Source organism: Cibotium barometz, chromosome 33 (assembly GCF_041138505.1).
Source record: "Cibotium barometz isolate CiBa-2024 chromosome 33, ASM4113850v1, whole genome shotgun sequence".
Classification (NCBI taxonomy): Eukaryota; Viridiplantae; Streptophyta; class Polypodiopsida; order Cyatheales; family Cibotiaceae; genus Cibotium; species Cibotium barometz.
Window position 1 is genome coordinate 50,858,765 of NC_141078.1, and position 13,720 is coordinate 50,872,484.

Consider the following 13,720-nt stretch of genomic DNA (forward strand, 5'->3'; position numbering starts at 1 on the left):
TTGGAAGAAAAGATGGAAGAGTATATGGGAGCTGGATATTCCTGTTAAGGCCCAAACATTTTTATGGAGGGTCTGTATGGGAGCCCTTCCTTTGGGAGCCAAGCTAATACATAAGACTAGTGGATGCTGTCCTAGATGCATAACTGCTATTGAACATGGGAAACATGCATTTTGGGACTGTCCATCTATTAGAGGTGGATGGGTCAAAATATGTAGATGGGTGTATAGTTGCATTGGGATACATGGATCTTGGGAGGACTAGCTGCTTGGCAAATGGACTGTTAATGAGGAATGTATTGGTTCTGGGTTTAACATTATAAGATTTTGCTGTCTGTGGGAAATTTGGAACACCAGAAATTGCATTGTTTTTCAAAAAGCTATTGATATAGGCTTGGACACAACAGGATTGATGTATAAGTGTGTATATATGTGTTGGTCTATTCATTTGGTAAATAAGTTGAACAAGGTTGTGATGATGCAAATGATACAGAATCTACAGGCAGTTATCTCTTGATTTCACCTATGAAAAGGGGATACTTGCAGGCATACTAGGCTGAGCCTAACTGTTTTTGTTGTGCTGGTACATTCAGGTTTGTACAAAGCCCAAGACAAAGACAATGCCAGTGAAATATGGGCCAAGAACTTAAAGGTGGTACAAGAAAGTTAAACGAATGGATTACAATTTTGTAGCATTCATTGAGAACCCTCTAGGTACCAGACCAATGGTCAAAGTATGGTAAAAAAAAAGGGGAGGTTTTGGAGGAGCAATCACCTAAATGGTGTACAACAGAAAGTTTAATGGAAGCTTGCATTCAGCTTGGGTATCGGATTTCATGGGAGAAATCCTCCTTTGTGTTTGAGGATGAGAGATGGATATTGATTAATGATCTTCTGAACAGGGTTTGTTGACTATAAATAGATGTATAAATAGATGTACTAGGGATTTGGTATTTTGATCTTAGAAGTTCTGGATACTTTGATGTAAAGAATTTCAATCAATATATAACTTTTGATCCAAAAAAAAGGGAACGATATGGGGGCCATCATTTTATTGCCTTAAATAGAGAAGATATGGGGTCATCATTTCATTGACTTTTCAAACATTAATCATTACATACTAAAATGAAACCTTAGAAAAACACTCTTATTCTTGAGAATCTCACCTAATATATTTAATGGAAACCAGAAAAAACATTTTGAAGTACATATATATACACACTATGGTTGACTTAGCTTCAATTTATTTTTCTAAACACTTCAAGTGTGAAAATAGTACTTGCCACAAACGTTTTAAGAGGTTGAATACTCCACGGATGATGGGAGTTTGAGAGTTATGGCTTATCGCAGCACTGTAGAGTGTCTTCCCATGATTGGAGCCGCCGTCTCCTGTCGCGTGCTTGGGAATGCGCAATCAAAATGCATGCCCTTGTTCTGTAGCAGCGAGCCAGCACGTTCAACGTCTTCTCATCCTCGAGCTCGCGGATATGGATGCCTCTCTGTGCAGAGCGAGCCTGCTCCCGCGCTCAGATCGTTCGAAATGGCGGCTTCAAGAAGCGAAGGAATGTGTAAAGTGGATGCGCGAGAGTGTGGGGCGGCCCTTCCCATCTCGGTGTTCCAAGCTTCCTGCGATGCGCACCTCCAGGCCGTCTGCAATCTCCGCGTCCGGACATTCCACAGTCTCCGGAAGGCTTACAGAATAGAGGTGAGGGACAGTGGATAACATTCCGGCATTTGTCCAAAGCACACCTACAGCAAACCATCTTCTTGGAGGCAGAGAGTGGCTAGTAGACCTACAGGTGGACCTAGACCTTAGGTAGGGCAAGGAAAAGATTACCATCAGTCCAGCAATGCCATGGTCGCAGGTGTGCAGTGCAGAGGTTGAGGCTGTCCAGCGCACGGTTTTCACACAGCAGCGCCCCAGGAATTTTGTAGAGACTGTTGATTTGTCAGATAGAGAACGGGCCTGCCATTGACATCATACTAATTTTTTGGCCTTCTGCTGAATTGTTGCTCCCTCCCCACTCTTGGGTCAGCCATTTCCTCTAGGAAAATGAGATGTGGCTCCCAATTTTCGGCGGTTGGAATGGCCTCCCCAGGGCTATTCTCTAATTAATCCTAGCTTTGATACCATTCTAGTTGAGATCTTGAGCGTTCTAGTTGCAAATTGCGATATCGAGCATACTAATTTCTCTGATGACATACAAAAGAAGCCTCATACCAACCTGTAAATCATGGTTTAAGGTATGTGGTGCTGCCACTTATGCCATAGCAACAACTTGACCTAGTAGAGAGGAATTGCGCTCTATGTTTCTTATTGTGAGTCTTTCCAAAGTATGTCCGAAATGCATATCTTGAAGAAGAACCGGCCGATGAGTAGTGGGTGCGCTCTTTTTGGGATAGACAAGAGAAGACTGAGGGCTGTCTTGAAATCCAGACTGTGCTTGCACTTTTGTGAGAGAAGCAGTGATCAGGATGATTGCTCTTAACTCCAAGGTAATGAGAACTATGATGCTTTGCAACAGTCTTTAAAAGGACTCGTTGAGTCTGGTCATGAGTGTTCCTGATAAGTCTACCTTAAAGTGTGCCATTATGAAATGCATAGCAAGGAATCAAACATTAATCCATGGCATAAGTTTTACATTGATGTTTCAGGGTTAACTTTTTGTCAATCTCTACTATTGCTAGTTTTGGTTATTTCCTTATTTGGAACTGAATGTGGATGAATCTCAAGTTATTTTAGGAGCACCATCGATTTTGGTCAACGATTGAATTTGAAGCACTGAAGGAGAAAATTGAGGGTAAAAGACCAGGATATGGGAAAGTTTGCTGTGTGTTAGCGACTATGCTTCTCTCAGATGTTGTGGATTTCAAGGATGAGTTGTCACTGTGCAAGGTAAGCACCACATTATTTATTTGTCATGGTTTTCGCCTTTAGTTTTATTTTGAGCACCCTTTTTCACTCATTTATGAGATGTCCTTTCATGAGAGACAATGTAAGTAAGTTTCTATTTGTAGACACTATTAAGATATATTAGAGACACTATTGAGATATTGATGGTGATGGTTCATGCCTCCTGTAGCAGACTTGACCCCGTAGATCTTAATAAGAACACAGTTCAGTAGGGAGAATGAATGCAGATACATGATTTTGTTGGAATAATGTGTGTGGGCAGTTCTTGTTTGTGAGTGTTTGCGGTGGATGTTGGGTGTGAAATGAATAAGTAAGGCTGCCCTGCTGGGTACCCTCGTTCGGTCCCATGACAGGGACCTTGCTTGCTAGTCTCCTAGGTGCCCCGCTGCGCACACTTTTTCAACCTGTGTTATTCACCACTCTGTTGATGTCAGCAATGATGACATGTTGCAACCTGTCAATGGTGATTGACCTTACCAAGCCCAGGCCTGCTAAACATGCACACATTTTTTGCCCCAACTTGTTGTGCGCTGATCTTGTCTAAGAAATCATGATAACATTGGTCATCACTCATGCGTTCCCTTTCTTCACATCTTTGATTTGCACATTTATTTGCCGAGTAGTTGTTTAGCCTTTATTGCTTATCAGTTAAAGTTGTTTGATAGACAGAGTGTGCGATTTAAGCATTTGGGGACATGCTGTGTGCATGTGTCTCTGGGAGACAGTTTGATTGGGAAGAGTATTTATTGCTTATCAGTTAAAGTTGTTTGTGATAGTGATGGATAGACAGAGCGTGCGATTTAGGCATTTGGGCACATACTGTGTGCATGTGTCTCTGGGAGAGTTTGATTGGGAAGAGTATCTTCCACTAGTAGATTTGCTTAGAATAATTCTGAGCATTCGGCTACTAAGATGAGCCCTTTTATGCTAATGTATGGATTTTAGCCTAGATCCTTGTGGTGCTGGGGTTTCACATGCATCTTGTCTTTCTCGTATCAATAGACTGAAAGAGGTGCTGGGTGTAGGAGATAGCTTGGTGTCTTACCAAGAGCTTGCAAGACTTGAGGATATATCTTTTTTGTGGTTGTTGATTGTAAGGACCAACCCTTCGAAATAGTATGGTTTCTGGAATCTGAGTGGATTATTAAATGGAGAGATTGTGCAAATGAGACTATTTCTTAACTTGAGAGTCAATTTGAACTCCCTATCTAGAACATGGGCAACATGGTGTCTAAAAGGGGGAGACAACTGCTCCCATGTAGCTACATGGTTGTCTATGTCTCCTCTGTGTGGAGGGGGAGATTATTATATCCCGTTCTTTGAACATAACGAGGATAGCATGAGATTGGACAATTTACTTAGTGTGAATTGGATTATTGGGCTATATAGTTGGGTTGAGGCTCATTTTTGAGAGAATTCTTCCCTTGGGAGAGGGACCATTGGGCTGGTCGGCCCATTGGCTAGTCGCATCAGTGACACTGTCAGAATGCACAGCGAAAATGAAGACAACTGCTGTAGAGAGCAATACACAGATGAAAGAGAGAGAAGCTAGTGTAACTCTGCTATATACACCAATAAATCCCGGAATACACAATGGAGAGTGTGTGGGGGTAAGGGGCCATTTTATGTGGCCCCAGGCTGCTGGTCGGCCAGCCCAAAGACAGCCGACAACAGCCCACGACCAGTACAAGCCCAGTCGGCCAGCAGAAGGGCAGTCGGCCAGGGCTGTACAGCAGGTCTTGTATCAACAACCAGTTGGCTAGCAAAAGGAGACAGCTGACAGCCCTCCCACACCCAGAAAAATGGGAAAAAAAATACTTGGAAGTAAAAATGGGAAACACCAAAACTGGGTGGGCACACCCACAACAGAGGTCCTGCCATAGTGTACAGTCAGGGGATGACTTCTAACACCCCCTCTCAGCTCCTGGATGTGGAACCAACCCCAGTGAGTTGGAGTGCGGCCGGAGCATAGCATGAGGTAGAGACTTCGTGAAGAGGTCCGTTGCATTGTCCTTCGTCGAACAATAAAGAAGCAAGATGTCACCAGCCAAAATATTCTCACGAACAAAGTGATATTGTATCTCTATGTGCTTGGTCCGGGCATGGAAGACCGGGTTCCGAGCAATAGCGATATAGCTCTGGTTATCGCACTGGACTGGATGACCATGGGCTCCTTCTGTGGATACCCAATCTCGCCAAGTAACCTCCGCAGCCACGCAACCTCGCAAGCAGCACCACAAGTAGCCCGGTACTCTACCTCCGTTTTGATGACAAGGCAATAGTTGGCTACCTCTTGTTGCTCCATGAAACAGCTCTCCTGAGCCGAGGGAAAAACTGTAGCCTGATGTAGATCTCCTCGTGTCTGGATCTCCTCCCCAATCTGAGTCACTCCAACCTTGGAGTCGAACTCGTTCCTTTGTTTCACCTCCAGTGGTGTAGAAGAGTCCAAGATCCTTCGTACCTTGCAGATACCGCAAGATCCGCAATCCTGCGTCCCAATGAGACTTCAACGGCATTTGCATAAATGAGCTCAACAGCCCCACAGGAAAGCTCAAGTCCAATCTAGTGTTCGGCAACCAGATCAATGAACCAACCAGCTTCTGGTGTACAGAGGCATCAACCGGCTCACAAGGATCATTCACTGTAAGCTTGGTGTTCGGGTCCATTGGTGACGTGATAGGATTGCGGTTTTCCATTCCAAAGGCCTCAAGCAACTCATGGACATACCACTGCTGAGAGACAAAGAACCCCCTTTGGGTCTGTCAGATCTCCAATCCCAAGAAGAAGTGGAGTAAGCCTAAATCGGTCATCTCAAACTCCTTTGACAAGGCAACTTTCATCACTGCAATGTGCTCCATATGACCGCCGGTGAGAATGAGGTCATCCATATAAAGGATGATCAATGTGACCATACCGCGTTCTCGAAAGAGAGATAGGTTGGGATTTGCAACCGATCTCTGAAATCCAGTCCATAGAAAGAAGGAATCAATCTTCTGATTCCAAGCCCTGGGAGCTTGCTAAAGACCATACAAGGCCTTCCGCAACCTGTAAACCATCCCCTTTGATCCTGGAACCTCAAAGCCTGGAGGCTGCTCAACAGACACCTCCTCTTGCAGGTCACCATTAAGGAACGCAGATTTAACATCCATTTGAAATATGGGCCACCGGTGAGAAGAAGAAAGGGCAAGAAAGGTCCGAATCGTGCTCATCCTCGCTGTCGGTGCAAAGATATCCTCATAGTCGATGCCAGGCTGCTGAGCAGAACCCTTAGCCACAAGTCTGGCTTTGTGTTTGTCCACCGACCCATCTAACGTATACTTGGTCTTAAAGACCCACTTGACACCAATGACAGACTGGTTCGGCCTCGGAACCAACTCCCAAGTGTTATTCTTCTCAATGGCATCTAGTTCCACCTGCATAGCTTTCCTCCAAGTGTCCTGTGCAAGGGCTTCCTTGATGGAAGTGGGCTCTTTGTCCCGCACGATACGAGACATCAAAGCATAGTTTACCTGTAAAAGCTCCGTTGAATGACTTTTTTCCATGAACTCTATGCGATCTTTGAGGTCCGCCGTCCTCTGTGGTCCATTCGGAGGGAAGCTCCGTAACACCCGACTCCCAAAGGGTGTCTACCAACCACCTGGGTACTCGAATAGAACGCGGGCTCATCTCCAGCTGCTGCGGGGGCTCATCTCCAGCTGCGGGCTCAACCTCCTCAACTGACTGAGGTTGTCCAGCTGGAACAATCGACTGGGAATCATCATCAAAATCATCTGGGTCACCAAGAAGTGGCGGCTCATCAACAGCGGAAACCGGAACATGTTCATCAAAAACCACATCCCTGCTGACCACAACCTCGTTCCTCTCTGGATCATACAACTTGTATCCCTTGGAAAGAAAGTTATATCCCACAAAGACAAGCTTTTGGGACTTAGAGTCGAGCTTCCCCCTCTGCTTCTTTGGGATGTGAACATATGCATCAGGTTTCCTGCCAAAATACGCCTCAAAGGGAGTCATGTTCGGTACTGAAGTAGTCGGAGAACGGTTGAGGATATGGACAGCTGTAGCCACAGCCTCTCCCAAAAGTGGACGAGGAAGATCACGATGCTCAGCATCGTCTTCATCATCTCCACCACAGTCCTGTTCTTACGCTCAACTACTCTATTCTCTGATGGGGCGAACTTGTATTGACCAGCTCCCGCTTGATGCCATGTTCCGCACAAAACCGAACGAAGGCATTGGAAGAAAATTCTCCTCCTTTGTTAGCCCTAAGTGTCTTAGTCTGCAAGCCAGACTCTTTTTCCACCATCACATGCCACTCCTTGAACTGAGCAAAGCTTGGTCCTTCTGTGAAAGGAAAGAGGAATGCTTCCCCCCTTTGCCATTGGGAATGATCTCCATCCGGCCCTCACTGTGTATCGGTATGGTGGAATTGTCGCCAATGAAAATGCGTCCTGACTGCTGTTTCAGATCGTGAAAGAAGTCACAGGTAGGAGTCATGTGCGTGGAAGCACCACTATCAAGAATCCATTCCTGAGTATCCTTGGCGGTGAAGCCAACTGTGTTTTTAAACCTTTTAAGCTAAAATCTTTTTGCCCCCTTTCACACATGGGGTTATCCACACATGGGCTTCCATCTTCACTCCCACCTGATGCCATTCACACTGTCCACCATGTCCCCGTGCACATCTGCATCTTGTCCAGAGAAAAACACAGGGTCATGACATACCCCCCTCTTGAAAAATGGCAAGCGTCCTCGATTGCACTCAATGGCACAGTAAAGCATCTCATGAGCAAAGATACCCCATATGACAAAAACAATGGCCTTCCAATGCATCTGGGTGATAAAATAATCATCCTGCACAATAAGCCACACTGTCCTCTTGCTTGTTCCTTCAGAACCTACAGCAAAAGTCTAAAACCAAATGGAAACACGTTAACTGTGTTAGCCAAAAACAAAACCATGCATCATTCTACATATGACAAACATATGCATGACACATATATGCATTCGCAAACAATATGCTCCTCAAAATGCTCTACCTACTCCAAAGTAACAGTCTTAGGGCTGCTCGCAAGCCTTACGCCCATGGGCATCCCGCAGGACCCATGACTGAAGGTAAAACATGAGCATATGAAAGCACTCAATGCATCCAAACACTACATCTACCAAGTACTTTCCCACATATGTCTCATGGCCATCCCGCAGGAGTTACACCCAATGGTGCATCCATGAACATAATAAAGCACTTGATGTATCATACCAACATACATGCAGCACATGACACAATGCAGAGTATTTCCCAATGTATTCTCAATGATACCAGGATCCAATGGCACCAGAATACAAAAATACCTCTACCTCAAAAAGTGTATGCATACATGCACAAACAGAGTTCGATCCATATTTCCATGAACCAAACCAACTCTAGGACTGCTCGCAAGACTTATGTCCTCCATAGAGTTATCCATAGTTGCAGTTAGAGTTCCAGGTGCGCGCGACTGTGAACCATACTCAACCATCATCTCATGTGTCTAGAACACAAGATCATAGAAGTCCCATAAGCAGATGTACTGTCAGCCTCAGTACCTTCGGGTGAATACAAAGATGTCACCAAGCGACTCCTAGATAACAAATGAGCCTGTCTGTAACAACAAGGGAGCGGAGGTGCTACCCCCCTCTTGAGCATCAGGCAATGCTCCAGACCTATGCTCTGCTGAACCTGAATGAGCCGTAACAAGAGTCGACTCCAACTCAAAGGCATCAAGATAAAGCTGCAACTCCCGAGGTGAATCTGCTAAGTCACCCTTCTCCATCCACTTCGCATCCATCAGTGAACCTCCTCCATCCACTTCGTATCCATCAGTGAACAGCTCTTGAACTTCACAGGATAGCGACGGGAAACCTTACCCTGTACCTTTCTTTCCTTATGTGCCAGTATATGCTCAGGAATAAGAACCTCGTCAAGTTCCTCCGCTTCCATCTAAGCCTCATCTGATACATCCTCAGGCACCCAAAACCTGCTTGCACTCCACCCAAGTGGTAAGCACAAGTCCTTGATGAAGCATAGTAGATCACCACTGCTAAACATAGAAAGAAACTGTCTTTCGAACCCATGAAGCCGCTATGAAGATACCACCGGTGACAAACTGTCGAAAGCCATAGCCTTCAACGCATCTCCTGCACCATAACACTTCAATTGCTTCTTGTTCCTGGCCGACTACTTCGTGTCCTTGGTGTCTTTTCTCTCGAGCTTCATCTTCAGCTCTTGCTCTTCACCTCATATAGGCAAAGACACACAACCCTGCACTGTGTCCTGCACTTCCTTTTCACTTTCCTCATGTTGAAGCTTTTGATGTGACTCTCATGCGACAACCACGAGCTCGCCCCCTTAGGAAAGTTAGCGATTGTCCCGACCAAAGCAACCACGGACTCGCCTCCTTGAGAAAGTCGACGATGTGTCCCGGCAAACGGAACCTTGTAAACCGGCCTTCAGAGAGCAAAGGGCGGTGGAACAAACACTCGCACATAAAACACTTCAACGCCATTGAAGACCTAGAAAAGGAAAACAAACAGGGGGAGCTAGAGTGCTCCTGCAAACAGTACACGGACACCGATTGGCCCCTAAACGCAGTGGCGCCCCTTGCGGTATTTCTTTAATTGATTATAAGAGCTTTGATTACAATATAAGGCTGGTAGCTCAGCCGTCGCAGTAGAACCCTTGAAGCCTGCAAAGAACCTGCATCTGGCTTCTTGTCCACTCGGCATCCACAAACAAATCCAGCCATTGCTCACATCGAAAGACTCTCTCACATTGAGTCTGCATACAGAAGCTTTCTCCCATGATCAAGGCTGCCACAACCATCCATAGCCTCTCACACTATGAACAGCATCACACCCTGACACATCCAGTGCTTCTGCATCACAACACAGACTCCCAAACTGTCTCTCAAAAGAGAACTCGTATCACAGCACAGCATACCATACAGTTGACACACCTGTACAAACCCTCTCTACGTTCCAAGGGTACTATCCATCTCTGTCATGGATTCCCTGTCCCTTGTCCTATCAGTAGCAAGGCTGTACCAAGCATGTGTCCATTCCTATACCTTCTGCCTGCATGTGACCTATCTCCTGGAGAAACCCAAAAACATGTTTCTTCGAGAAAACCTACGACCTGTTTCCACATGAAACCCTTAGGCCTGTTTCCCTTTTGAAACTTCTGTCCTGTTTCCCATGCATCTAGTTACCTGTTCCCTCATGAAACATCTGGCAACATAGAGATGCTCATAACTGTAGTTCCCACTGTTCCTTTCTAGCTGGAAGAAAACAATCTGCTCCATGAGCACGCAGCCATGCGAGCTTGCTTCACTCCCATGCCAAGAAACATAACCACATGACCTGTACTTGTAGCCAGAAACCCAAGTACATTGCTGAATTTGCAACCAAACAAAAACAGCCCATAAACTGTCCCAAAACAGTCCCGAATCCAAAGCATAAAAAGGCTGAAAGTCTCATCAGTTGAACGCCATCGTCATGATGTCTATGTTCATGAATATCCAGCCCTTGTTCACTCTTATGCTGTCCTTGAATGTACAGATCTGAAAAACAGCCCCGTACCCGTCTGTACCACCTCGGGATACGTGCCAGGAGTTGTACTTGCACAATCAGCCTACTGTCCTGATTTTGGTCGCTTGAATCTGTGTAACTAGGCCTGTCCAGCACCTGTCTGCACCGCCTGCAGCAACTGTACTTGCTGTACCTGGCTGTCCGTACACTGTACGGCAGCCGTACAGTATGGTACTGCTGTTGTACCTGCTGGTACAGCCTGACCAGACCCTGTGTGCAGCAGAAATCCTTGCAGCAGCTCCTATGCGCAGCCAGCAACAGAAGAGAAAAGAGGGTATTTGCAGCAGATCTGACCGTACAGTGCTGTACGGCTGGTTTGCACTCAGAAAATCAGCAACAGCAGCACGGCTTCTCCAACGACCCTTCTCCTCTCCTTTTCCACGCTTGAGAACATGCGCTTCAAGGCTCCTCCACGACTCCTTTCCCAAAAAGCACACGTGGCCCCAAAATAGCATAAGGGCCACGTTTCTTTAATGAAAAGCTTTATAAATGATTACAAAGGTTTTTAAACCTTTTAAGCTAAAATCTTTTTGCCCCCTTTCACACATGGGGTTATCCACACATGGGCTTCCATCTTCACTCCCACCTGATGCCATTCACACTGTCCACCATGTCCCCGTGCACATCTGCATCTTGTCCAGAGAAAAACACAGGGTCATGACAGAGGGATTTGGAGCCAGATGAGGACAGGTACAAGGAGATCCGTGCCCTATGTGTGCGTAGGTGGAACTCCTACTCCTCTCCTTTTTGCATGCAGTAGCCTATGTGGTGGACCCTGAGTTTCAGGGTAAAGGGCAAGAAAGTGACGCAGAGGTGAGCAAGCTATGGAGACTGAATACAATCGAAGAAAGCACTTGTAAACTTTCTATTCTCTTGAAAGATGCGGTCCATCACATGATTAAATGTGGTTGTGGTATTTGTGAATCTGGCATAACGTGATACTCAAAAAGTTCAAAAGTTGTGCAGAATGCTTATCTTGGTGTACCACATGCACTTGGTGATAGCCACTCTTAAGACCTATACGGCTAAAGCAAACCGATCCATCCAACTTACTCAGGATGTCATCAATGTGTGGAAGTGAAAATTGATTCTTGATTGTGAGCTTGTTTAACGCTCTATAATCCATGCACATACGATATGATCCGTCTTTCTTTTGTACTAGGAGGACTGGTGAGCAATATGGCAAAGAGCTTGGTTAAACTAAACTTTTCTCCAATAGCTCATTTACCCGTTTCATAATTTGTTCTTGCTGTGCTACACACACAGTAAGGTGGCCTACTAGGTGGTGACCTACTAGGTGTTACCTGGCACTAGAGCAATGCAATGATCTTTGATCCTTTAAGGACTTAACCCCCCTGGTAGTTCATCAGCAAAAAATCATTAACTCATGCAATAATTTTAGCCTATCACAAGAAAGAGTGCCTACATGTTCATGAGAATGTTTAACTTTATCTCGTACTACAAATAGCATGTACGGGGAAATACTCTTCTTCAATTTGTACACGGGTTTCAATGGGAATAGTGTTTCCCTCTGAACAAGCATCTATGACATGCTCTTGGCTTCTATGCATAAAAGTGATCTTATTGGCCTTCTAAACCTTGCGTGGATCAAGACGCGCATGCCAAGGCTAATTAAGCAATACATCATAGCCATCTAAAGGGACAAGAAAGTTTTCATGATCCAAATACCCTTGAATGCGTGTGCGCAACTTGTCATTGATTTGCGTAACCTGTACATCTTTGCCAACAAAGGCAGCCCCTATATCAATGCCCAAAGTAACTGCCATATGGAATTATCTGCTCTGTAGAATCATCAAACATAGATCTTGAGCTATCCCCATGCTTTGCATACAACCATATCCTTGTTATCATGTGATGTATTTCCTTGCACATTGGGAATAATATGCACGGTAGGCTTTGCACCCTTAGCATCTTCACTTTTCTTCTTGTTTAGGCATTTCTTAGACATATGCTCGGTGCTACCACATGTAAAGCATTTCCCTTTGCGCATATATTGACTTTTTTTTTTTGTTTTTTGTTTTAGTCAGCCTTTTGGAAAGGCTGTTTCTTGTCATTGTTATTTTCAGCTTTTGGACCATATTTGGCATCATTTTGGTCCCTTTTAGGTCGATGTCCGCCTTTCTGCAGGTTTGGACTAGACCTGTCTTTGCCCTTTCCTTACTGGATTGCTTAAGCTTTAACTCCAATTGTTCCGTAGCAAGGGGGGAGGCTATGAGCTGCAAGTATGATTAGGATGCAACTCAATGCTTGATTGATAGGCTGGATGAAGGCGTGACTGAAATTTCCTCTTCTTCTCATCATGTTCCTAGTATTCCATGATGAGTTTCTACGGACAGTTTTGTATCACCCTAGTGAGAGAGCTATGTTTTGTTTCTATTTTATTTTTCATTCCATGGACATTATCGTATCACTTTGGTCTCATAGGCCCATTGGGTCTTTAGTAGATGCGCAATATATCTTTCTTTCTTTCTTTTTCTCTCTCAGAATATGCATAAAAGGTGAGACCTCTAACAACACATCTTTGAAAACTTGTTCACATGTTGTTGTACGGTCTCATGATCCTTTTGATCTATTTTGTCCCACTTTTGTGTAAGCTTTGTATGGCATTTGGAGGCAAGAATTGAGCATAGAATTGTTCTTCCTCCCAAGTGGAAATAGGTCGATGTGATAACTTTTTGGATATCCATCAATGTGGACAGTTGTGCGTTTTAGAAACATACTAGCATGGTGAACTTTAGATTTCTCCGTGAATGCCTCATTAGGGAAGGCTATGTCAAATTGGGCAATGCCCACTCTCTCTCTCTCTTTGGTGCCCAAGGTTATGATCTTCCACACCTCACCCGCAGTCAGGAGCCACACTACTCTCACATTAGCAGGAGGGCGGGTCGTGGTGGTGAGCTCTTATGTTTACCTTGGCATCACATTTACTAGCTCAGCTGGACGCTTCCCCATGGCTCAGGCAGTCCGAGAGAGAGTGACCCGGGGGTATGCAGCTCTTGCTGGCCTTGAGCGTCAGTGTCATCAGGCACATTTTCAGGAACCCCGCACGAAGGGGTGGCTCTTTGATACATTAGTGACACCAGCCTTGATGTATGCAGCAGCGGTTTGGGCACCAGGGCTTGCAGCCTCCACATGGGTACAGCTGAAGAGACCACAGATCTT

The 13,720-nt window shown here is 45.2% G+C and overlaps 1 protein-coding gene across 4 annotated transcripts in view; it reads left to right on the forward strand.

Moving 5' to 3' along the window:
* The first annotated feature begins 1,310 nt into the window (after window positions 1–1,310).
* LOC147619691 (Acyl-CoA N-acyltransferases (NAT) superfamily protein) overlaps window positions 1,311–13,720 on the forward strand; it is an 81,365-nt gene continuing 68,955 nt past the window's right edge. The window contains exons 1-2 of one of the 4 annotated variants that reach the window (XM_086773381.1): window positions 1,311–1,702; window positions 2,741–2,893. In XM_086773381.1, the coding sequence (XP_086629507.1) occupies window positions 1,334–1,702; window positions 2,741–2,893 (522 nt within the window). In that variant the 5' untranslated portion in view covers window positions 1,311–1,333. Of the gene's footprint in view, window positions 2,494–2,731; window positions 2,894–13,720 lie in introns of all 4 variants that reach the window. The other 3 variants (XM_086773384.1, XM_086773385.1, XM_086773382.1) reach the window with 3 other exon arrangements.